The sequence below is a fragment of the Lagenorhynchus albirostris genome, chromosome 14, assembly GCF_949774975.1.
Source record: "Lagenorhynchus albirostris chromosome 14, mLagAlb1.1, whole genome shotgun sequence".
NCBI classification, from domain to species: Eukaryota; Metazoa; Chordata; class Mammalia; order Artiodactyla; family Delphinidae; genus Lagenorhynchus; species Lagenorhynchus albirostris.
In genome coordinates, this window is record NC_083108.1 from 65,246,256 (window position 1) to 65,272,305 (window position 26,050).

The following is a 26,050-nucleotide window of genomic DNA, read 5'->3' on the forward strand; positions in this document are numbered from 1 at the left end:
ATTCAACTATCCTCTAGAAGCTGTGCTCCAAAAAGGTGAGGAAGGACCATATAAATGCTCTGGTGGTTGACCTGAAGAGATACTGCCCAGCAGAGTGAAGTGAGCAAAGTGACCCGAGCTTCAGCAAACAGAATGGCAGGGCCCTCCTGTTTGCAATGACAATGGAGCTGTGCTTCTCAAACTGTGGTCCAGAGCAGCATCACCTGGGAACTCGTTAGAAAAGCTGAATCTCAGGCCCCTCCTACACCCACTGCAGCAGAAACTCAGCAGGGGGGCTGAGCACTTGATGTTTCAATAAGCCCTTCAGGGAATTCCACTGCTCACTCAGGTTTGAGAATTGATAGTATAGAGTGATCAGAGATCTCAAAGTTTAAACCATCCCCAGGAAACATACCTAGACAGCCTTCAGGATCTTTCCCCCTTTCAATCCATTTCAATGGAACACAGTGTTAGCTATCTCACCACTGGACTTCACTGTTGAATCCCACACTGCTTCTAGAATAAGAAAGGCCACGGTGGGATGCTTCCTGGTTCTCCACTGAATGCCAAGATGGGCTCCTGAAGGGCAGAAGCCATGTCTGATGCGTCTGTGAGCCTGCTGTGCCCCCAGGCCAAGGCCCAGCAACCAGCAGGCACCAGGAAAAGTGGGAAATAGTCTGACCAAATGAGGAGGGAGCAGGAGCCCTTCCCATGAGTGCGTCCCAAGGACTGAACAAGGTTACTGTCCCCCTCAGTCCTTATACAGTGATCTGAACTGTAACTTTCTGAACCAGAAAGCTCCTGAATCAAGGACTTTGGGGGCTGACTCTGGCTGGCTGCTCCAGGTCCCACAACTACCAGGACCAGAGGGGTCCCGAGGTCCCAAATCACTCCCTCACTCCAACGTCACTGCTCACTCCCTAGACCCAAGCTTTCCAGAGGTCATGTCCACAGGGGCTCCCCTGCCTGAGGTCAGGGCCCCAGCCCTTCAAGGTTGGCCAGAAGCATTATTTCTCCTGCTGGAGTGCGAGTTCCCAAACATCTCCAGGCCAGTGGCAGTGCCCTCCAACTCTGGATGCCCTCTGTCACCATGGCTGCAGCATCACCACCCTCCAAACTCAGCCAACCCACCCTGACACTTCCATACCTGTAGTAAGACAGGAGGCCGTTGCTGAGCACGAACCAGCGCCGCTGGTAGCCCTTCAGGTAGTTGGTCCACTTGAGAAGCCAGCCCTTGAAGCTGTCCAGAGGAAGTGAGACCATCGGGAGAGCGGAGGGCGAGCCACTCCCTGGCACTGGAGCCCCAAGATGTGTCTTCACCTGCCCTGGTCGCGGAGCCTTTGATGCCGGCAACAACCCAGACTCGAGTTTGGTCAAGGGCACGCTCCCCACTACTGGCCCCAGCGCCAGCACCTGCTCGGATGGGGCCTTGGTGAAGGGCCCAGCCCCCAGGCTTGAGCCCAACTCTTCCCGGTGACCTGATCCGGTCCCCAACCCCTGCAGCAGTTCCAATTCCTGTTTGAATCCTGGCCTTGGCTCAGACATCTTCCTGGACTCAGGCTCCGATCCTGGCACCGGCTCAGAAACTGGCTCCGACACCTGTTCTGACACCAGATCCCGTTTGGGCTGGGGCACCGCCTGGTGCTGAGGCTTGGGCTCCGGCTCGGAGCCGGGCGTGGAAGCGCTCATGCTCGGCGCCGCCGTGTGGCAGGACAGGCAGGGGACAACCGTGAAGAACGACGAGAGCCCGCGGGACCGGCCGCCACAGCCACCGCCTCGGCACAGAGCGGCCGCTTTCCCCATGGAGCCCGTCGACCGGAGCGCGGCCGAGCCGGGGGGAGGGGGGAAGCGAGAGGCGAAGGCCTGGGGCGGGGCCGGGGGCACCGTCACGAGCGCGCGGCAGGGGCGCGCGCGGGTCTCTCCGCTGCCAGTGCGCCCCGCGCCGCCTTCGCCAGCATGGTCCTGCACCCAGGCGTGCAGCGGGCTGGACTTGGACCCTCGTCCCTCCCTTGCGTCGCCAGCTCCCGGCTCCGGGGCTGGCCCTTGGAAGGCGCCCAGGAAACGCTTGTGGGGCGAGAGCTCGGCGAGCGGGCGACGCGGAAGGGACGGCGCGCTTTGAACCACCATCCCTGCCTGCGCCCCAACCCGTGCCAGGCGCTGTGGGAACAATGATGAATGCGGAGCCCGCCGGCTCCCAGCGCAGCTCTGTTCGCGGGCCCCGCGCCGGAGCTCCCCGCCTCTGACCCGGGCAGGTTCGCTCCCCAAAACCCAGAACATGCGCCCGAAGCGCAGGGGACCAGCCGGATGACGCTAAAAGCTGAGGAGGACGCCCACCGCCCCCCATGGCAGCCATTACCTGTCTATGGGTCCCTCCCGCTGCCACCAGGCTCAGGGGCCCGAAGCCACCGCCCCACCACCTGGGCCAGCTGGCCTGTGCTTTGGCCAGGGCACTTCGCCGCAAGTGGCAACATAGTTCAGGCTCTCTAAAGGAATAGAGAAAGAGTTTAGTAAGCCGAGCGTTTTAGTACAAGGAACGCATCCAAAAGCGAAGTTCTTGGAGCTCCTGGACATGCCTGGGTAACCTTAGCTGGCGGTCTGTGAAGATGCTGCAGTAGCCTGTGGAGTTTTACCTGTCTGTGCATTTTCCTGGGGGAAGGTCCCTAGTTTCCATGGGATTCCCAAAGGAGTCTGTGATCCCAGAAAGGTTAAACATCACTGATTTTAAAGAATCTATCCCGGGCTTCCCTGGTGGCGCAGTGGTTAAGAATCCGCCTGCCAATGCAGGGAACACGGGTTAGAGCCCTGGTGTGGGAAGATCCCACATGTTGCAGAACAACTAAGCCTGTGCGCCACAACTACTCTGGAGCCTGTGTGCCACAACTACTGAAGCCCGCGCGCCTAGAGCCGGTGCTCTGCAACAAGAGAAGCCACCGCAATAAGAAGCCCGTGCACCGCAACAAAGAGTAGCCCCCGCTCTCCGCAACTAGAGAAAGCCCGCGGGCAGCAATGAAGACCCAATGCAGGCAAAAATAAATATAAATAAATATATTTTAAAAAAACAGTCCAGAAAAGTTTGATCAACACCATGTTTTTCATGCCATTTGCATTTAAGCATCTTGGGGTGGAGTGTGCAAGCTCTGTTTAGCCACCTCTGCCTATTGTCCTAAAGCCACGTGCACTGACCTCCCTAGCCCCTGAACACATGTGAGCTTGTGATCACTCCAAGGGGTTAGAACATAGGTTTCTTTAAAATATTTAACTGGTTTCTAAAACTTTGAAATTGTAATGCTTGCACTATATAGAACTGAACTATACAGGATATATAATGAAAGAAGAGCTCCCCTCTTCCTCCTCTCTGGGGCTAGTGTGTTGATAGTTTCTACACATCTTTCCAGAAATGTTCTAAGAGAACAGGTCCTTAAGATGAAGTGTATGGTTTTCATAAATTATATGTAAATTTTAAGTGTAAGTGCCGATTTGTGGTAGGTTTCATCATAATCTTAAAGGGGTCCATGATCCCTCCACATTAAGGACCACTGACACTGAGACTTTTAGCTCAGGGTATCTGACAAGAACCCATGTTTGCCTTCCATCTTTCTTGAGACCCAAAGAGACCCCACTGAAACAAAAGTATAAAAAATTCCAAAAGTACTAAGCATTCAACAGCAATAGAAATAGAAAGAAGACTTTATTTAACAAATGTTCATTGAATTCATATCATATGCCAAGTCTTCTTCTAGGCCCTGATGATTGAGCAGTGAAAGAAATCTGACAAAAATTCCTGCCATCCTGGAGCTTACATTCTAGTAAGAAAAGACAGAAATATACCAAATAAATCATTTAGAAGGTGACATGCCATGGAGAAAAAGAGAACAGTTAAGAGGGCTTGGGAAGGCCATGTTGGGAGTGTTTCAATTTTAAATAAAGATGGATCACTGAGGGAATTCCCTGGCATCCCAGTGGTTAGGACTCCGAGCTTCCACTGCAGGGAGCACGGGTTTGATTCCTGATCGGGGAACTAAGATCCCGCACGCTGTGCAGCATGGCCAAAAAAAGAAAGAAAGAAAGACGGATCACTGATGAATGAGAGATTTCAACAAGTGCTTAGAATATGGAAAGAGGATGAGAACTCTTATGAGCAAAACAGGTGGAAGCAGCAGCTGAGAACATTGTCTAAGCCAGCTAAAGAGGAGGTAGGAGCCAGCTGGCTTGAGAGAATCCAGGGAAGCTTTGGGCTCAAAGTCAACAGGTTATGGCAGAGGGTAGGAGTGAGAACAGGGAACTGAAATGGGGGATTTTATTCCTCAAACAGGTTTGTGAGCCCATGGGTATTATTTGTATGCCGTACACATATTTTCCAATATCCTTTCATATCTGCTCAGTGCATAATAAACAGACTCACATACAACCTGGAGCACGGACGGTGGGGGCAGGGGGTGGGGGGGAGGTGGGAGGATAACTGCTCCAACCCACTGCCCTACCCCTCTCTACACTGAAGTTTGCAAAGTGCAGGTAACATTTCTCCCAGGCAGAAAACATGTCTCTTCTCTAAAGAAACTGAATGAAACACCTGAGGTCAGCAAGGGCTTGCATAGTGGATGTTGGCACCACAGAACACAGCCCTCCTGACTCTGCTATTTCTCATTCTGCCCTACGCAGAGCTTCCAGCCAGATATTCTCATTCGGCAAAGGGACAAGAGGTAAGCCAGATCTAATTGCATAACAGCAGAGGAAATCTACACCGGCTTATTTTACAGGGCACTTGCTAAGGGGCATAGAGCTGGAAAGCAGCTGACCTGGGATTTGAACTGAGGCCTTCCTTCCAAATTTGTGCTCTTAGCTACATGCTGCCCTGCCTCCCTCTTAGTTTGTGCATCTCTTTTCCTGGGTAAAGGAGACAAAAACCAGCATCTACATTTGTATCTGTGGCCACAAGCTGACCTGGATTTTTCTGGCTTTGCTCGGGGCAGGAGTTGCTCCCATTTACTCAGCAGACATTTATGGAGCATTATGTGTGCAAAGCTCTGTGCCACATCCCAGGCTTGAGAACAGAAGGAAGTGCAGACATCAGCCACCAGCACCACCCTCCTTGGAACAGTTGCAGGTTAGAGAGCTGAAGCCCAGAGAAAGGTTACTGGGGGAGACAGGGGGTCCCAGTCAAGGCCTGCTCCTGGCCCAGCCCCCTGAGCCCTCAAAGCCCTGCAGAGTTCCCGAGTCAGCGGCTGGACCAGGCTCTGAATTGTAATACCCGAATAACACTTCCCGATTCAACAATGGGCTGGGCTGGCATGCATCCATCCTCTTGTTTGTGCTAGGGGTCTCCAGGAATTAAATGATTTGGTCTCCCTGCCAGGCCCTGGCTCACAGGTATGCGCCTTCCAGCAGATCCCAGCTGAGTGCATGTGCGTCTGCCGACCCCTTGTGGTCATTGTGGATCTGTGCTGGCCCAGCAGTTGGGGCCTTGGTTGCACCTCTGGCACTTTCTGCCCTGGTGACCTCACTTCTCAAAGCACTTTGCCACCACTTATCTCGTGGGGTCCTCCCTACAATCCCAGGAAGTGAGGAGAGCCAGGATTCCCATTCCCACTTTACAAATGCGTGGCAGCGCCCTGGCATCCAGTCCCAAATCCAACACTAATTCCTTATCTGACCTTGGCAAGACAGTTCCCCACTCTCTGCCTCTGTCACCCATTGATGAAATAAGAGAAAGGGCCTGCGTGAGGTAGCTCTGAGGTTTTTCCAGCTCCCCAAACTCTCAGCGCGGAGATGTGACTTGCCCAAGGTTGGAGTGAATCAGGGCAGAGGCACTCCCAGTCGGCAGGTCACCCCATTTCCCCACAATGATTGGGAGAAGTGAGAGGTGTCACAGCAAACAAGAAAATCAGTTTCTCCACCTTTGTGTTCTGATTGTGGGGTGAAGTGCCACATGGACAGATGGATAAGTGAGTGGATGGGTGGATGGGTATGTGGATAGATGGATGGGGTGGATACGTAAGAACTTCGGGATCACTCTTAGCTGCAACTGCCTCCCCTGCTCCCTGACTAACTGCCCCTATAATTCTAGCTGCCTAGCCCCTTGGTAGGCTGCTCCACATCCACCTGCTGGGATCTGAAGCCACTGCCCCTGCCTGACAGCCTGGAGCTGGGACGTGCCATGAGGGGAACGAGTCCTCACCCAAGAATTCCTCCCTGTCATGTCACTGACCACATGGCCAAGAGTGGTAGCCTAGGAGGAAAGTCAGGGCCCAGGGCCATGAATGGGCATCCCTCACAGAGCAGTTCCTGCAGCCGACAATGGCTGAAACTGAGGGCGGTGCTTGCAATGAAGCCGAGCATCACTGGGGCAGCCGGGTGGCGTGGAAAGAGTATGCCTTATGCATCTCACACCCTGGTTCAAACCTAGCGACTCCAAGTAAGTTCCTTAGCCTCTCTGTGCCTCGGGTTCCTCACCTTAAAAGTGGGCGTGATACCTGAAGAGTACAGTTGTGAGGACTGAATGAGGTAGGATATAAAATGCCTTGCGTGTAACAGGTGCTCGGTAAACAGAAGTTCCCTCCCTTTGTTCCAGGTCATGGAGAACTCTGGAGAAGGAACTAGGTCCACTGTGCACCTAGCAAGATTTTTAAACTGGGAAGGCTTTTCAAGTACCCTAAAGGAGTGACGTGCATGTGGTGAAAGGGGAGGAGGGAAGGAAATGTGTCTTCAGCAAGAATTAAAGGTACACCCAAAACACTCAATCCCATTAAAAGAACATCATTCATCTGCCCCCTGCCATCAGCACGGTTCTTCAGACACAAAGGGTATTCCACAAAGGTTTCCTGAGGACAAAACTGAAAACATCTTTACATAGCTAATGGGCAATGGTCAGGACTCCTGTGTTCTGTTCTTCCACTTCCTGGGTGGGCATGTGCCTCATCCACAGCTAACGCAGCCTAACTCTCCCTAACAGTCTGTCCATCCCAGAATGGGTGACAAGTTCCCCTTAGCTACCCGGTAGAAGGGGGACCTGGAGTTTAGTCCAGCTCTCTGTGAAACACCTAACCTCAGGTAGCTGACAACACAGCTGAGGCTCCACATCACCGTCTGTGAACTCATGCTCCCGAGGGCTCAGGGTCCCTAGCCTCCACTTCCAACTAGAGTGATAGAGATTGGGAGCTTATCACATGGCACTTAGGAGATGGTCTTTGGATGAGACAGGCTTCGGGTGGGCTTTGTCACTTACTAGCTGCCCAATCTTAGGTGGGATTCTTGCTCTCTGAGCCTCAGTTTCTCATCTATAAAACGGGGCTAAGAAAATTACTTACTTTGTTGTTGGGAGGAATCAATGACTCATGTCTGAAAAGAGCTGAGCCTTGTGCCTGGAATATGAGTGCTCAATAAATGTGAATATGTCAGTGGTTTTACTGGAATGGGCTTCCAGGTGAGACTTCATTTGAACTAAGAGTTCTGTTTGTGTGTGTGTGTGTGTGTGTGTGTGTGTGTGTGTGTGTGTGTGTGTGTGTGTGTGTGTCCTCTGGACTAAAGAATCCCTAAGGCCCTCCTTAGCTTCAGGATTCTATTTCTCAAATAATATCTTCCCATCCAACACTCCTCCATTCTTCCTTCACTGATTTTCCTTCCCTTTTATTTTTTTTTTCTCTCAACAATTAGGCGGCTTCTCCAGAATTTCATCACTTCTTGTTTCTTACTTAAATACAACATCCTCTGGTTTTTTCATGCAAAAGTGGGAAGACTAAGTCCACACAGTCTGAGATGAGTTAGTGGCTTATAAAGTGACTTATTAGGTTGACATGCCAACTCCCCCACCTGCCCCACTCCCAGGGGTCCCCCAGTCCGTTGGGCCACAGCATGAGGATGCAAAGACCCTCTGCCAAGGCCAGCCGTCTAGGGAAGAAGGGTGCATGTGGCCAGAGGCTAGACTGGGGTGAGTCTCAGAGAGGCTGCATTAGGGAAGATCTAGTAGGTGGAGAATTCCTGGGGACATTCTGGAGAAAAGAGGGGCTGGGGCTGCTCTGTGGGCCTTCTGAAGACACCAGGATCCCCAAAGCCTTCCTTTCCCCTTCTCTAGGTACAGTGCCAAGGAAAAAGACTGTTGTTGAAATGAAACGAATACACAAAATATAAGAAACACATCAAAATGCTAGCAATGGTTGATCTAATAGAAGAATTTTTGTTTTGGGCAAATGTGGTCATATTGCTTGTATAATAAAATTTAAATATTTAAAGTCAATTATTCTAATCAGTTTGTGTTTAGCCAAGAAAACAGACAAAAACCTAGAAAAAGACTATTTGGGCTCCCACTGAAAAGTATCATGTTTTCAAAAGAAGACCATTAAAAGAGAAAATAGGGGACTTCCCTGGCGGTCCAGTGGTTAAGAATCTGGCACTTCCAGTGCAGGGGGGTGTGGGTTTGATCCCTGGTTGGGGAACTAATAAGATCCCACATGCCAAGCAGTGGGCCAAAAAAAAAAAGGGGAAAATAAAAGCATCATTGACATCCGGTTCCCCACACCTGGATGAGGATGAGGACGAATGAAGAGGGCTTCTGAAAGCCACCAAGAGGACTGAGGTCCTTACCTAGCAACTGTGGTGATGCAGAATGACCACTCCACGGCAGTCGGGAAACCTGCTTCTAGTTCTCTGCCACTAACTTGCTGCATGACCTTAGGCAAGTCAGGTCACCTCTCTGGGCCTCAGTTTCCTCATCTGTAAAGTGAGAGGACTTGGTTAACTTTAAAAAATATGTACCAGGCCCTTACTCTGCACTGTGCTGAAGCTGTAATTAAACAAAGGAATGAACATTTATTCAAAAAATATAGAGTAACTACTCAATGTTACTAGGCATTGTGGTTGCAGAGATGAACGAGTCAGCATCCTAGCCATCGAGACATTCACAATGTGGTCAGGGAGACAGGGAGCAACAAGAAATGGCCAACTGCATGCTCAGTGCAGACAGATGTGTTGGCACAGGAAGGAGCAGCCTTTTCTGGTGGGGCTGGGTGGGGGAAATGGCACGGAAGAGGCCTGAACTAAATCTTGGGGGATCCTTGGCCCCCACTGTCAAAGACTGTACAGTCTAATCAAGGGCTGGGACAAATATCCAACATCTACCATGGAAGGCAGAGTGAAGCCACCACAGGTAAGCCAAGTTCAGAGTGGAGGGGAACCCACGTGGCTTGGGCAGGGTGGGTGAGGGGCAGGCAGGAGGCAGAAGACGGTCAGAGAAGCTTGTGGGGTGGGGGGGATGGCACTGAGATAAAGCTTGAAGGATGCAGAGCTTCCTGAGAGCCCTGAGGGGCTGAAGAGGCATTCTAGATGAGGAGCCTGAGCAAGTAAAGGCATGTCGTGGGCTGTCGGGGCATAGCTGGGACAGCAGGCAGGCCAGGAAGTGGGGACTGACAAGGCTGGAACCTAACTGCAGGCATCGTGATGAGAGCCACTGAGAATGACAGGCCCCGGGCCAGGCGCTCCACATCCTCATGCCAGTTCTTGGAGGTAGGTTCCCGCACTACTTCCCCACTCTTTAGGATAAGGAAACAGAGGCTCAGAGAGGTTACAAAGTCACACAGCTGACGGATGGCAGAAATAGCCCTTAACCCAGGTCTGCCTGATGCCCCACCCTGACTCCTTACCACTGGAATGCCAGGCAGCGGCATTACCGAGCCCTTCCCATCCAAGGTACCACTGTCCCAGTGCACCTGGCCTGGCATTGTACCAGACATGTGGGTACCAAAGGTCATACCTTAACCTTGGAAGTTGGTTCGATTCAGACGTTTCCACTTGGGCAGCTACAGGACTATCAGAATCACCTTCACCAGAAAAGAGGGGATGGGACAGGGCAAGAAATATTAGAATTGCTGAGGGGTTTTGTGCTCCACTGTCCACTAGTCTCATTTATTGTTGTTCTACAATGGTGTAGACTGGCTCCCTTCCAGCTCTTCTCCCGTCAGCCTAGTGTCGTCATGGCCCCAGGGCAGATCACTCTGCCTTGACTAGGGTGGTTGGTCTTTCTTGTTAGGCTCCTTGTACACTCGGATGCTATCCAGGTACTGCCGGACGTTCATGGATTCCCGTCGCCAGTGCCCCAGCTTTCTGAGCTGGTCTGTCATGAATTTTTTTTTCAGGTGGTCATACAAGTGGCCTATCTTGTTCTTGGTCTTCTCTGAGGCTCTTGTCTTACAAAAAACAGAGGTGAGTTTAGGATGAAGAAGCTACTTCACAGTAAGAGAGGCATCTGTGCTCCTGATATGAGGGTGGAAAAGGAGCCAGCTGGACCCAATATTTCATCAATAACTTGGCTCACAGGGAGCCTCTGTTTCCCTATTTTAAAGTGAGGGCATTGAGCTAGGTAACTCCTATGGTACCTTCTGACAGTCTGCAGCCTCAGAGCCTGATTTTGACCTAACATCTCTATTTGAAGAGTGGTGAGAAAGAGAGGGGAGGGGAGGAGGAGAAAGGGTGCATCTTGTAAACCCCCTTCCTTAACTCCTATCACCCAGTCCCTATTACTCACTTGGTGCCCCCCACATATTGTTGGTGACACCCCCTATGTCACACTGAACTCTAATTATTTATTCTATTTTACCATTTCTATCCTGTCCCCAAGAAGACTGCTAGCTTTGGGAAGGCATATCCTTTGTCTTATTCATTTACTTATTCCAATGAGTTAGCTGTGGAGAGGATACTATGAAAAATCAGCTGCAGGTCTTCACAGCAACTACAACATTAGTCAGGAAGGTGGGACACATGCCCAGATATTTTTAAGCAAGGCACAGAGTGATAGCACTTTTACTATGGATCAGGGTCTCTTGACCTTGGTACTACTGACATGGGGCCAGGTAATTCTTTGTGGCAGGGGGCTGGCCTGTGCATTGTAAGATATTTAGCAGCATTAGCATCCCTGGCCTCCACCTACTAAATGCCAGTAGCACCATCCCACTCTCACTTGTGCTACCAAAAAGGCCTCCAGACAGCGCCAGAGTCCCTGAGGAGCAAAGCCGTCCTGGTTGAGAACTGTGGCCATAGATAAAGGGATACCGGCCATCATCCACTGTTCTCAGAGCGTTGCTCAGAGGATTCCCAAGACACTAGATCTTAGCTGCCCTCCTGGAGGCCCTGAGAAGCCAGTGGCTAGCCAAAGCTGGGAGCGCTTTGCGGGGGAGAGAGAAAGACTGCCATGCTGCCACTCAAGCCTCTCAAATCTACTGAGTTCCTACAAGCTGGGCCTGCAGCAAGTCACTGGGTCTACAGAGAAGACAGTCCCTGTCCTTAGGGAGAACATCCTGCACCATGGTCAGTCAGACCTGGGTTTGCAAGTCCACGATACCCCTTAGTGAAGTTACTCCATCTCTGAGCCTCGGTTTGCTGAACTATTAAATGGGGTAATAATACATAATGGACATTGTGTACCCAAAACATGTAAGGGTTCAATACGGCTTCAAAAGGAGACCTTCTGGATGGCTGGAGGATGGCACATATAAAGCCAACTCAAGAGAGTTTCCAGTTATATCTCACAGATCCTCACCCCACTTACCAGAGGTGCAATATCTCCAAACCCACTGGTTATAGGGGTTGGCCCCCAACCCATCCTGGGCCAGTCAGAGTAGCCTACACTACCTGACCACAGTTAACTGGGGCATGGATGGGCCCGTGACCCAACTTGAGCCAACTGGAGTCCTTCTCCAGGATTTGTCTAACTTGACCAACAATGGAAGCACTCCATTTCCTTTCTGGGCTACAGGCCAGGGTTTCCTGTGGCCATGCTCCCCAGGGACAGCCAGCCTGATAACGATGCCAACATGCAGAAAGAAGCAGAAGGGGAGTTGATAGGGAGAGTGGAAGACACATCCAATGGCATTGGAGCCCCTGACATCACTCATCCCAAACATTGGTGACCCTGCCCTATCTACCCTTGATTATGTAAACTCATCATTCTCTATTTTGCTTGAACGAGTTCAAGTTCAGTTTGTGTCACCTGCAACTGAGAGGATCCCAATAGATCCTGTTTTACAAATGAGAAAAGAGTCCTGGAGGAAAAGTGACTCCCCAAGTTCACACAAAGCTGGCCTGCCCATGTCCAAGTCCACCCTATTTCCACTACACCACGCCACTGGAAATTTAGCAGAGGGAGAAACACCCAGGCCTCCAGTCTTCTTTTGGTCTCTGTGACCCTTAAGAGGATCTGACACTATCTCTTACATCTTTCCCACTGTTTTCAATGTCAGAATCCCATGCGCCATCCAGATTTGGTCCTGGAACATGGAGGGAGGTTCAACAGAGTCAAGAAGGGGACAGCGGTTCAACTCTGGGCTACCTGCTCCGCTGGAAGAAACGAGTACATTCTCAGAGTCCATCATGTTCACTAGCCTCTTCCTAGTGCCCAAAACAGTGCCTGTCCCAAGCAGGCCCCAAAGATGTATTTAATGAATTAATCAGGGTCTGTGGGATGATGCTGCTGCGGTTCCCCTCTTCTTCCGAGGGCTTCTGGGTAAGCAGGTCAAACCCTTCTTGTCCATAAACAAAAAGTAGAAGAGCCTCAGTTCTCATGTGGAAAGTGGGGGATAATCCCTGAAGGAAAAAAATGACCAAATGCTGTCAATGCCACTTCAAGCTCTAAGAGCCAAGACTTCTTTTTATGGGAGATAGTAGGAATCCATTCAGGGAGTCCCTAAACAGAAAGCTAATGTACTTTGAGGAAAAAAAATGCCACCAGAGCCAAGAGACATGGAGTCCTCCTTGGTTCCCTCAGCTCAGGAACAGCTGTGACACCTTGGGCAAATCAGTAACCCTGAGTCTCAACTGCCTCCTCTGTAAAACGGGCTTGTATTAGAGTACTTCGATGGCTTCCTATCACCTCTAAGATCTGTGATCTCCCCACAAGGTTTTGGGGAGAGTGAAATGAACATGGATCAAGCCACTAACACCCTCTAATGCAAAAGCTTGTGACAACTTTACCTCCATCTCATAGATTCGTTGTGCACTGAGGTTGTCACGAATAACCACCCGAGTTAAGTGGCTCTTGGGCAAAAATTTTTTCACTGCTGCTTCACTGGAATTCATTAAGCTGGAGAGGGAGGACAAGGTGGTACAGGCTTGATGGCTAGGCCAGGGCTAGGACAGGACCTGATCTGATGGGATCCTGGGGTAGTGGCTGAGGCTTCCCCAAGTTTCTTGGGAGAGGCACCACCCTGTCATAGTTGTCAGAGGAGCAAGGGAGTAGGCCTAGGTTTCTTCTTGTAGGAAATGTGCGCTAAATGGGTGTTTCTTGGATGCTGAGAGGGAAAACCATCCTGAGAAGGATGCAGAAAGGTCAAAGTAATCCACAAGAGAAGTGTCAACAGGGATTCAGAACTGTTCACAGGAGCAGTCATCTTAAGAAAACACAGTTTGAAATGGGAGGCGAGGATCTTAGATGAAAGAAGCAAAGTCAGAGGGATGAATCTGAGGGGGGTTGAGGTGGGGGGGCACTGCTCAAGCCTAGGTATAAGGGGGATCTGGGTGGCGGAGGTCAGAGGAAACAGGAAAAAAGAGAATAAAGTGTTTGGACAGAGGTTAGGTTGGTTGATGGGGGAATTCTAAGGGAAAAAGGTTTGGGAAAAGTCTGGAAAAGTGAAGGAAGTTTGGGGTGGACAAGGACTTGAGGAGACTCTGGAGGGTGAGAGGTATGGGATGGGGTGTGATGGAATGGAGCCAGGTGCTCCAGGCCAAACTAGAGATAACAATTTGGTCAAAATGAGGAATTGGTCAAAAATGGATAATACCAGGCCTTGAGTTTTCACTTTTTGATAATTTGGTGACACTGTGAAGTGGTTTTGCAACTACATATCTTTTCCCACTTAAAAATAATTATTCATAATATTTTCTTTCTAAAATTTGGAAACTACCTATATATACAATAGGGAAGCAAATGAATAAATTGTGGTTAGGTCATACAATAAAATATTATGCAGTTGTGAATAAAACAGACATCCAAAGTGTATTGGGTGGGGGAAAAAAGATTACAAAATAGTAAACTGTTTTGTGACATATACCCCCCCAAGCCCCCGCAAAAAAAATGTGTAAGCATGTTGCAGTACATATATATGAATAGATCTGGAACAATATACACCAACATGGTAATAGTGATTGTCTCTAGCCATTCATTTTGCTTGCCTGATTTTTCTATGATAAGTGTATATTATTTTGATAGGACAATTTTTAAGGATAAAACATTTCGAAGGATTAAAATTTTTCCTAATTCATTTTCAGCCAGTTTGGAACTGTGGTTTTATGAATGTTTTTACATTTACAAACTAGTAGAAACAAACACCCCTTATCTCCCATTTACGTTTTTTCTGAAAGCAAAGACATGAGGTGTTGGAAAAGGTTAGTTTAGAGATCAAGATGCTCACAAAAGTCTCCCAAATTCCGTTAGAAAAACAAACAAAAAAGACCTAAAATACTTAAAGACATATGAAACAGTCTTCACCCACTCAGTGGTGCACCAAATTTACCATTAATTCCTGGGAAGGGGGGAAAAGGCAGTTTTATGGAAATATTCCCTTTCAAGTAATAAATAATGATCATTTTGAACCAAATTGCTTTCCAAAGCAAGGTCTCTGTGGGAGCCTGGAGGATGCTGTGAGGGGGCTGTGAAATGGACGAGGGGAGGAGAAACTGGGGTCTGTGGGGATTGGGGCCCGGCTGAGGGAACTGGGGGCTTTCCCTGGGCCACTGCGGAAAGTAGAGGCTGAGGAGGGGAGTGTCAGGCCTGAGGGGACCTGCGCCTCATCAGGCTCTAAGGAAGTTCAAGGCTCGGCCCAGAGGGCGCTAGGGACCCTCGGGATACACGACGTCAAACCTGGGACACTAGAAAGCCGGGTCCGCGGCGATTCGGAGGATATGTGGGTTGGAGGTGGGAATTCCAGACTCCCTTGGAGTCTGGACTGAGGGCGTTCGGGCTCCACGGCGGGCGAGGCGCTGGGCTGGGAAATTCAGACTCTCCTGGGGTCTAAGAAAGGGCTGGGCTCTGAGGGGCCCGAGGCTCTGAAGAGCCAGGGCCAAGGTCCCCGCGGCCGGCTTAGGGAGCAGGGGTCTGAGGGAGTTCGGCTCCCCCCGGGGGCCCGGGCTCTGACGAACGCTCTGGGCCCCCGGGCCGCACCTGAAGAGCACCGGCGACTGAGCGGTCCGCGGCCGCAGGAAGCAGATCTGTCGGGGCGGCTGCCGAGCCTTCCGGCTCTGCCGGAAGAAGGCCGAGGCCGGGCTGGTGCCAGAACTGGTGGTCGCCTGGGGGGCTACCGCACAAGCAATGGGCGAGCCTAGGTTCCATGTGACGGAGGGCCTGGGCTGCTGGCTAACTGCAGGATTCTCTCCTTCCACCTTAGAGAGCGACTCGGGAACGGGAGCCCGGTCGATAACCAAGATCTGTGAGGGGCGTAGACGCGGAGCGAGCCTCTGTGCAGACGCGAGGCGCTGAACACCGCGCGTTGCCCGGGAGACGCGAGAGGAAGGCGGGACCGGGGTGGGGGGGTGGGGGCGGGCCTTGTGAGCAAAGCCCCGAAGGCTGCGGACGCGGCAGGATTGTCCCTCGGCGGCTGCCGTGGTGCGGCCCGGAGCGTTGCCATGGAAACTGGCTGGGGACATGCTGCCGGTTGCAGCGCGCAGAGCAGACCCTACTTCTTGACTGGGACTGCTGTAGTCCCCGCGTGATCGCAGGGCGGGTAACCGGGTGAATCTGGGCGGGGCAGCTCCGGGACGAGGAGACGAGGCCTGGGTTTCTGCGGAGACCCAGCACGGCCCATTCCTCCCCGCGACGAGGGACCACTGCTATGGAAACTGGAGCACCGGGCCGGCGGGGATTGTGGCTCCTGGGTCGTGACCGGTCTTCTCTCACCTGGGGACCCTCGCCCAAGGTTGTTTCCTGAACTAACCTGCCCTCCCGCCCTCGAGAGAGAGGTAAGACACCGAGGTCTTGACACTGAGCGGGCGAAGAAGCCCATTCCAACGCCAACTCCCCAGGAAACCTACCTGACTCACCCCTGGAAGCGGCCCCTTTCTCCCGTCAACCCTTGGACTTTGTTCCACGTTTATAACCCAGTATTAACGAAAACTCCGCGGTTTTTACCCACTTTTCCCACACATAATGAGACCAGAAAGACCGGCTTTTGAACCTTGCTTTGTGACCCTAGACAGGTCCTTTTCCCCACTCCGCCTCACCTTCCCCGTGTGTAAAATGGAGATATTAACTCCAGACACCGGCTCGTTATGCTGTTTTGGAGATCGAACCAAAGGCTTTGTACGCTATAAAATGGTGAAACTGAGATGCTGCCGAGTCGCTCTTTCTCCCTCTCCCTCTCCCTCACGCTAAACGTTCTTCAGATCTTTGTGACATTTCTTCAGGCGATCTTCGCAACTCCGTAGCCCCAGCCTGAAATAAATACCATTATTCTTCATTCCCATAATGCCCTGCATTTTAACTTCCCTAACAACAGCAACAGTAGTTATCATTTGTAGATAAATGTGCCAGGCCCTGTTGTTAAACACTTTACCCAGGCTACCTCATTTAATCCTCAGAAGATTCTTATAAGGTAGGTACTGTTATCCCTATTTTCCAACTCTGTTGCACCCATAATTGCCTATTTAATGTCTGTCTCTCCCACTAGACTTTGAGCTCTGAGGGGGGGGGGCATGGCTGACTTGTACATTTCAGTATCCCCAGCACCTACTACAGTGCCTGATAAATATTTCTTGACTAGCATGAAAATGACTTTCCTCTCATTACTACCCTCACCTTGCAGAGCAGTATCTCCTCTGCACAGTTTTTGTCCCTGTGATGAACAACAGTCTCCCCTATTCCTGTTGCCCACTAGGTACTAGTTTTGGGGGCCCTCAGTCCACTTCTCTCTGGGTTTTCAGATGATGAGGATCTGGAACATTCCTTAGCATTTAGGCTTCCAACTGGGTGAAGTTGGGGGTGGGTCTTTTCCCCTACCCTCACAAGACTTCTAGAACAAACCAACCCCATCTGCCCTACCTGGGGTGAGCCTATTGCATTGGACTCTGGGGTACTGGCAGGTAAGATATGTCGATGCAGCCTTTGGCCTTCCTCTCCAGCAGCCTAAGAACCACCCTCACCTCCACCCAGCTCCTCCCCAAAGTTCTAGAGAAACATGGCCAGAGACCTCATCTTTTCCAGAAAACCTCTCAGGAGGCAGAGTTGTGGTTGTTGGAGTCATTTCTTCACTCAGCAAATATTTTTAAGTACCTACTTGTGGGGACACGCAACTGGGCACTGGTGATATAGTAGGCGTGAAGATAGATACAGTGATATCTCAAGAGAACTCACAGACAGATCATGGCAAAAGCACTTCTTCAGGAAATGTTAGGAAGCAGGGCACATAGGGCCTGCCTGGAGCTGGGACTTGATCAAATATGGGGGAGGGGTGTCGTTCTGGAAGGTTTCCCTGAGGAAGTGACCCTTGGCTACGATCCCAATGCTCAACAGTCCTCTGCTGAATGGAACAGATTAGGACCTGACAGGCTTGTAAGGAAAGGGGGTTCTAGGATGAGAGCAGGAAAGGCCCTGGGCCAGAGAGGACCACCCTCCATATGGAACTGTAAGTGGCTCAGCCCAGCCAAGGCCCTTCAGAACGCGGGAAAGGTTAACAGGAGGCTGAAGAGATGGGCAGGAGCTGGGCCACAAATGGCCTTGACAGCCAAGCTTAGGGGCTCCATCTCATCGTGACAGTGGGCAGCCACTGAATTATGTTAAGTGGGGGGGGACAGAACTTTGGCTCCTCATTTGTCCCTTCTCCCTCCTTGCAGTTTTCTACGGACACAGACTAGCAGGAAGATGCAGCATCTATGTCTCACTGGCCGCTGACCCACCAGCCCGATGACAGCATCTCCGTGTGCCTTCCCGGTTCAGTTCCGGCAGCCCTCGGTCAGCGGCCTCTCACAGATCACCAGCAGCCTGTATATCAGCAACGGGGTAGCAGCCAACAACAAGCTCTTGCTCTCCAGCAACCACATCACCACAGTCATCAACGTCTCAGTGGAGGTGGTGAACACCTTATATGAGGACATCCACTACGTGCAGGTGCCTGTGGCTGACACACCCATGTCGCGTCTCTGTGACTTCTTCGACCCCATTGCAGACCACATCCACAGCGTGGAGGTGAAGCAGGGCCGCACCCTGTTGCACTGTGCCGCCGGCGTGAGCCGCTCGGCCGCCCTCTGCCTTGCCTATCTCATGAAATACCACGCCATGTCTCTGCTGGATGCCCACACATGGACCAAGTCATGCCGGCCCATCATCCGGCCCAACAATGGCTTTTGGGAGCAGCTCATCCACTATGAGTTCCAGCTGTTTGGCAAGAACACTGTGCACATGGTCAGCTCCCCCATGGGAGTGATCCCCGACATCTATGAGAAGGAGGTCCGTCTGATGATTCCACTGTGAGCCATTCCACCAGCCCCTGCCCCAGGGTCAGAGGTACAGATCTGCCATTGATCCTACACCAAGATCTGTACTTAAAACATTCTACTTTCACTGATACAGAAAAACCAGATGATGCCTTTTTTAAGGGCAAGTAAAAAGGAAGGGTACTGCAGCTCTTAATCTTATAATTCATAACTTTAAAGATTCAGCTTATTAAATGTAAGATGGTGAAGATAAGTTTCCTACCCTGTGAGTGATAGCTCATGGCTGCTGACCAGAGGGAAGAGTGAACCAAATGGACCAGCACCCTGCGCATATGGCAAGTTTGGTATTCTGCAGCCCTCCCCACGACCGACCAACCCAGGAATGGGTCTGCCACAATCCCGCCTCATTCTTTTGAACACGAAGCCGGCCTTAAGCATCATGGCACCTCCCATGCTTCTCCAGTAAGTGCCAACCTACTGGATGAGTAGCCTTCAAGTGGTACTCCAGGAGCCCTGGGGGCCCCAAGCCAACCCTGCTTCCACCTTCAACCCTGGTCTTCTAGATGGGACTTACGCATAAGATAGTTTTCAAAGGAAGCATTCCATTGTATAAAATTTCTTTAAAAACATTTCTTTTTGAGTGCTGTTGTACGTGGCAAGATCCCCTACCAGCCTTTGATGAAAGGTGGTATTAGTCTCCATCTCGGGGCACGTGTGGAGAGCAGGCCTGACATCAGGCTCAGAGGTTTCTCTCACAGGCCTCAGCTCAGAAGGCTGGAGCTGTGGACCGGAACCCAGCCTTGTCACCTCCTGCCTGTGTGATGTGGGGCCTCTTGGAGCCTCAGTTTCCTCGTCCAGGCGATGACAGCCCTTTCCTCACAAGGTTGTCGTGAAGATTCAGTGCTTCCTTAGCACGGTGCCTGGCACATGGTAGGTGCTTGGTGCTTGGTGTAACTGGCAGCTCTCATCACGAATGATACTCTGGCCCTGCTGCCCCGGGTCAGCAAGTCGTCTTCACAACAGCAGCTCCCCGCCTGCGCACAGCCCTTTATTGCTTAGAAAGTGCTCTTCCAAGAAGTCATCCTGTGTGGGAGAAAAATGGTTTCGGTCCTTTCAGACCCTGCCTTTAAGGAGGCCTAGACCTCGAAGCCTTTTCAGACTTCCCATTGGATTAAGCACAATGTTTAATCCATGTGCAATCTGGGACTCCTAGAACAAGGAGCACACTTCCAGCTTCCCCCAAAGGGCCTTGTTTAGATTGCTGATCATTAGAGCCAGTGCCCTGGTCTGGCTGACCGCTGGGGTCCAGTGGGGTATGTGCCAAAGGGATAAATGAGTGGGCCCTACCAGTAGGCCCTGAAATCCAGGATTGTTCAAACCCCCGAGGTGTGTGTGGATCTGGGTCAAGAGCAGCTATTCTAATCTAGAGATTTTCAGACAAACAGTACATGGGCCAGTCAAGAGCACAACTGCTCGTGGGTCAGAGCCCACTGGAGGCCAAATGCTCCTTTTCTCCAAACCTGCCCCACCCTCACTTCCACAAAGGGCCTGCCCAGGGGTGTAATTTTAGGGTCAGGGGAGAAGGAAAATCGCTACTCAAGACTGATCTCATTTTACAGATGAATAAACAGAACCACAAACACCAGGGCTGGTATGGCAGAGCCCCCCCCAAAGCAGAAGAAACCCATCAGGAAGAAACCCAGGTGGAAAATTTCTTTGAAAACATTTTTAAAGAGAAATTTATTTGAATATCTTTTTTTTCAGTTTTTAAAAATTTTTAATTAACATACCATAAAATTAACTTTCTCCTGTGTAAAGTTCTCTGTGTTTTAACACATTCGTGTAACTACCTCCACAATCAGGACACAGGGCAGTTCCATCAACCAAAGAATTCCCTTACGCTGCCCCTTGGCAGTCACACCTTTGCCCCACACCAACCTCTGGCAAACACCTATCTCTCCTCCATTCCCTATAGATTTGCCTTTTCCACATTGCCACATACATAGAATCATAGAGGATGTCACATCTAGAGACTGGCTACTTTCTGTCTGTCTTTGAGATTCACACACGTTGCTTTTTATGGCTAAGTGGTATTCCATTGTTGGATGCGCTACAGTTTGTTTTACCTTCACCCGTTGAAGGATATCTGGGTTGTTTCCAGTTTTGGGCGATTTTGAATAAAACTGCTACAAATATTTGTGTATAGGTTTTTATGTGAACATAAGTTTATGAGTGGGATTGCTCAGTCGTATGGTAAAGGTTATGTTTAACTTTTAGAAACTACCAGATTTCCAGAGTGGCAATACCATTTTGCCTTCCACTATGAGAGATCCAATTTCTCGCCAGTATTTGGAACTGCCAATATTTTTTATTTCAGCCATTCTGATAGGTGTGTGGTATTAGCTTATTGCAGTTTTAATTTGCATTTCTCTAATGATGTTAAGCATCTTTTTTTTTTTTTTTTTTTCTTTTTTGCGGTACGCGGCCCTCTCACTGTTGGGGCCTCTCCCGTTGCAGAGCACAGGCTCCGGACGCGCAGGCTCAGCGGCCATGGCTCACGGGCCCAGCCGCTCCGCGACATGTGGGATCTTCCCGGACCGGGGCACGAACCCGTGTCCCCTGCATCAGCAGGTGGACTCTCAACCACTGCGCCACCAGGGAAGCCCTAAGCATCTTTTTGTGTGTTTAATTGCCTTCCACATTCCCTCTTTGGTGAAGTGTCTATTCAACTTTTTTACCCGTTTTTAAATTGAGTTGTTTTCTCACTATTGAATATTGAGAATTCTTTGTATATTCTGGATACAAGTCCTTTATTAGATATGGATTTGTAAATATTTTTCCCCAGTCTAGCTTGTCTTTTCATTTCTCTTAAAAGTGTATTTTTCAGAGCAAAAGTTTTAAATTTTGATGAAGTGCTACTTACCAGTTTTTCCTTTTATGGATCGTTGTTTTGGTGTCACGTCTGAGAACACTTTGCCTAACCTAATATCACAAAGATTTTCTCTAATGTTTGAGAGTTTAAAATTTTCACTTATTTCCATGATCCTTTTGTATAAGGTGTGAGGTTTAGTTTGAGGTTCATATTTTTTCACGTGGATGTCTAATGGTTTCAACTCCATTTGTTGAAGGCTGTCCTTTGTGCATTGAGCTGCCCTTTGCATACTCTTCATTCTGTTTGATACGTGTCTGTCTCTTTACCGATACCACACTATCTTGATTACTGTAGCTTTTATAGTAAGTCTTACCTTATATCTAATCTTAGAAGGTGTTCAGTCTTTTACCATTAACTATGATGTTAGCTATAGGCCTTTTTGTAGTTGCCCTTTATTAAGTTAAGGAAGAGTTGGAAAGTATTCTCTCTTCTATTTTCTGGAAGAGATGTGTGAATTGGTGTTATTTCTTCTTTGAATGTTTGCTGGACTTCAGCAGTGAAACTATTTGGGCCTGGAGATTTCTTTTTCAGAAGGATTTAACAAAGAATTCAATTCCATTCATAGTTAAAGGATTAATCAAATTATCTATTTCATCTTTGGTGAGTTTTGGTAGTTTGTGATTTTCGAGGAATAGGTCCATTTCATCTAATTGTCAAATTTATGCATGTGGAATTGTTTATAGTATTCCCTTAATATCCTTATTAACTTCAGGGTCTATAGGACGTCACATTTCCATTCTCCACACTGATTATTTGTCTTCTCTATTTCTTTGTTAGTCTGGCTAGAGGTTTATCAATTTAAAAAATCTTTTTAAAGAATTACCTACCTTGTGTCTTTAATTTTCTCTATTGTTCTTCCCTTTTCTATTTCATTGATTTCTGCTCTTTATTATTTCCATAGTTCTGCTTGCTTTGAGTTTATTTTGCTCTTTTTTCTAATTTCCTAAGGTAGAAACTTAGATTATTGATTTGAGACCTGCATCCCACAAATTTTTATATACTGCATTTTCATTTTTGTCCATTTCAAAACATTTTCTAATTTCCCTTGTAATGTCCTCCTTAATCCATGTATTATTTAGAAATGTGTAGTTTAACTTCTAAGTATTTGGAAATTTTACAACCATCTCTCTGTTATTGGTTTCTAGTTTAATTCCATCAAGGTCAGAGAACATATGTTATATGATTTCATTTCTTCTAAATTTGTTAATGTTTACTTAATGACGTAGGATATGGTCTGTCTTGGTGAATGTTTCATATGCACTTGGGGGAAAAAAAGGTTATTTTGGATAGAGTGTTCAATAAATGTCAATTAGGACCAGTTGATTGATGGTGGTTTCAATTCTTTTACACTCTTCCTGGTTTTCTTTTTCCTTGTTCTATTGATTACTAAGAGAGGAATGTTGAAGTATCCAATGAAAATTGTGGATTTGTGTACATCTCCTTTCAATTCTATTATTTTTTGTTTCATGTATTTTGAAGCTTTGTTTTTAGGTGCATACATACCTAGGATTGTTATGTCTTCATGGTGAATTGACCCTTTTATCAATATGCACTGTCTCTTTATCCTTCTTAATTTTTTGAAGTCTATTTTGTCTGACATTAATATAACCACTCCAGCTTTGTTTTAAGTAGTGTTTGCGTGATACATCTTTTTATATCCATTTGTTTTTTTGGTTTTTTTGGGTTTTTTTTGCAGTACGCGGGCCTCTCACCGTTGTGGCCTCTCCCGTTGCGGAGCACAGGCTCCGGACGCGCAGGCTCAGCGGCCATGGCTCACGGGTCCAGCCGCTCCGCGGCATGTGGGATCCTCCCAGACCGGGACACGAACCCGTGTCCCCTGCATTGGCAGTCGGTCTCTCAACCACTGCGCCACCAGGGAAGCCCTATCCATTTGTTTTTAACCTAAAGTGTGTTTCCTGTAGACAGCATGTAGTTGGGTCTTTTTTAATACATCCAATTTGTCTCTTAATTGGTGTGTTTATGCCCAAAATATTGATATTTAGATTTAAGTCTACCATTTTATTGTTTTCTATTTGTCCTTTCTGTTTTTCATTCCTTTATTTCCCTTTTCCTGCCTTCTTTTGAATTATTAATATTTTTACGTATTCCACTTTAATTCTGTATAGTTTTTGTTAGAGGTTGCACTAGAGATTATAATATACATATAACTTTTCATAATCCACTTAACGTAATATCTTACTACTTCTCACTGCTATTCATATTGGGAAATGTATTAGTTTTCTCTTGCTGCTATGACAAATTACCACAAACTTAGTGGCTTAAAACAGCACCTATTTATTACTTCACAATTTCTATAGGTCAGAAGTCTGGCTGGGCTTGACTGAGTCTTCTGCTTAGGGTCTCACAAGGCCAAAATCAAGGCATTTCCTAAGGCTGAAATCATGTGTGTTTTTTACTGGAGGCTCTGGGGAAGATTCTGCTTCCAAGCTTATTGAGATTGTTGACTGAATTCAGTTCCTTGTAGTTGAAAAAGACCTCACTTCCTTACTAACTATCAGCTGGGGTCTGCTCTGTTCTCCTAGAAGCTGCCCACATTCCTTTTAATGCTTTCCATGTGGCCCCTCCAAAAAAAGTGGGTTGAGTCCCTCTCAAGCTTTGAATACCTCTGACTTTTCCTTCTGCTGCACCTCCGAATCCTGCCAGAGAAAAATCTCTGCTTTTAAGGATTCATGTGATTAGACTAGGCCCACCCAATAATCTAGATAGTCCGGATTTTAAAGTCCATAACCTGAGTTACATCTGCAAACTCTCTTTTATCATGTAAAGTAACGGTCACATGTTCCAGGGAACAGGGCATTTGGCAGAGGTGGACGTTCTGCTCACTACAGATAATTTCTACGGATCTGACTCCAAGTTCGCTGAATTTCCTCTGCCATTCTGCTACTAAGGCCATCCAATATATTTTCAAATTTTGATTAATGTATTTTCTTAGTTTAAAATTTTTAATTTGGTTATTTTCTATATCTTCTATTGCTCTGTTGAGACTTTCTATCTTTTCATTTCTAAGGTCTTTTTCTGATAAGTCCAACATTTGGGTCATCTCAGTGTTTAGACTTTCTTGGTTCTTTGTATGCAGAGTAATTTTGGATTGTATCCTGGGCATTTTGAATATTATATTGTGAGACTCTAGGTCTTGGTTAAATCCTATGGAAAATGTTGAGTCTTTGTTTTAGGAGGCATTTGATCCATTTAGGATCAGTTCTGGTCTGCCTCCTGTGGTCTGTTAAAAACAAGACAACAGGCCCCAAATGGAGTCATTTATGCTAAGCCCCACATCACCAAACTGAGACTTAACTAGTTTCAGCTAACCCAGAAATGGAATATTAAACCAAACAGGAATCACCTGATCAGCACTAGTTAGGTAATCTGCCTGATAGACCCCTGCCATCCCCTAAAGGAAAGTAACCTTGCAATAACCAATGCTATTTTCTGCCTAGAATAACTTCCTTGTTTCTGCTCCCTTTTGCCTATAAAAGTCTTTCACTTTGTACAGCTCCTCAGAGCTCTTTATGTTTGCTAGATTGGATACTTCTCAATTCATGAATCACTGAATAAAGCCAATAAGATTTTTTAAATTTACGCAGTTGAATTTTGTTTTTTTTAACAGGGCCATAGTTCAATTATCAGTTTTCAAAACTTTTGCAACATAAGTCAAATCTGCCCTAAGCTTGTGCCACCCAGGTCCCAGTCTGAAATCTGGGTGGTCTGCATAGTAGTTTCATTCTCAAAGTCATTGCAGTAATGTTTAGGGTCAGATCCATACACGTGAGCCTGTGGGATCCATTTCTCAAGCTTCCTCCTCTCCACAGTTTCTCCCACACTCCCCAGTTTTCAAGACCACCCTTTCCCTGGTCCTCCAGCTAGAAATCAGGGCTTTTAGCCTCCCTGCTCTCCTGCATACATTCTGTGACCGGTTCTGCTTTAGGACCAGGTGACAGGACGAACAGAGAGAAAAAAGCAAGGGGATTCCTCCCCAGCACACACACCTTTCAAGCCACAGTTCTTTTGGTCAGACAAAAGGATTCCCCTCTGAGTTTTAGGTGCTTTCCCGGCTTCCACTGCTACTGCTACTTCTGCTGCCCAGTTTCAACTTCAGTATGAGGCTTGCCCGGGGACAGGACTATATGAGAAAAGAACAACAAAAAAAGAGATTTCCCTCACTCTTTCTGTCCTGAAGAGGCCTTCCTTCCTACTCCTTAGACCAGAAAGACAGGGCTGCTCTTGGAATTCTTTCTTTCCATGTCCACTGCACAGTTCCAGGAGTCACGCTGCCTCTGAGACCAGGCCAGCAGATACAGGAGCAAAAAGCAAAACAGGAGACTCACCACCAGATTGTTTATACTCCAAGTTCTGGTTCCCTTTCCCAGTCCACATGCTACCATTTCTTTTTCAGAGTCCTCAGAGAGCTGCTTCCTGCATTCTGCCCAGGGTTTTTATTTGCATTCAGTGGGAAGGACAGACTATGTTTACTCTATCTTAGTCAGAACTGGCACCCTAAGAAATGTATTTTTAAAACTACATACTCATTTGTGGAAAAAGGAAAATAAATACGGTCCATCTACAATACTATCCTCAAGCAGTAACCAAGTCAACACTTAGGTATTGTGGTATATTTCCTTCTTTCTATGCATTTTTTTTTTGTTCATAGTTGAGAAAATATAATTTTGGATCCTCCTTTTTAAATTATTCTTTCAATATTCAGATTTGGATATGGCA

At 48.2% G+C, this 26,050-nt stretch overlaps 3 protein-coding genes across 7 annotated transcripts in view; 1 reads left to right on the top strand and 2 right to left on the bottom strand.

Moving 5' to 3' along the window:
- OSBP2 (oxysterol binding protein 2) overlaps positions 1–26,050 on the bottom strand; it is a 176,987-nt gene that overhangs the window by 138,433 nt on the left and 12,504 nt on the right. For 2 of the 5 annotated variants that reach the window (XM_060121275.1, XM_060121274.1), the window contains exon 1: positions 1,127–1,782. The exons of 2 other annotated variants lie outside the window; for them this stretch is intronic. In XM_060121275.1, coding sequence (XP_059977258.1) covers positions 1,127–1,782 — 656 coding nt within the window. Of the gene's footprint in view, positions 1–1,126; positions 1,783–18,955; positions 19,461–26,050 lie in introns of those variants that run through there. One more of the 5 variants, XM_060121273.1, reaches the window with a different exon arrangement.
- On the bottom strand, positions 9,972–15,600 carry C14H5orf52 (chromosome 14 C5orf52 homolog). Its single transcript, XM_060121738.1, has 3 exons — positions 15,119–15,600; positions 12,929–13,042; positions 9,972–10,149 (listed from the first exon to the last, which is right to left on the bottom strand). Exons 1-3 carry the CDS (start codon positions 15,598–15,600, stop codon positions 9,972–9,974), a joined length of 774 nt encoding a protein of 257 aa, XP_059977721.1.
- On the top strand, positions 15,600–20,576 carry DUSP18 (dual specificity phosphatase 18). The gene is made up of 2 exons (XM_060121276.1): positions 15,600–15,912; positions 17,782–20,576. The coding sequence occupies exon 2, from the start codon at positions 17,852–17,854 to the stop codon at positions 18,416–18,418; it is 567 nt and encodes a 188-aa protein (XP_059977259.1). The 5' UTR covers positions 15,600–15,912; positions 17,782–17,851; the 3' UTR covers positions 18,419–20,576.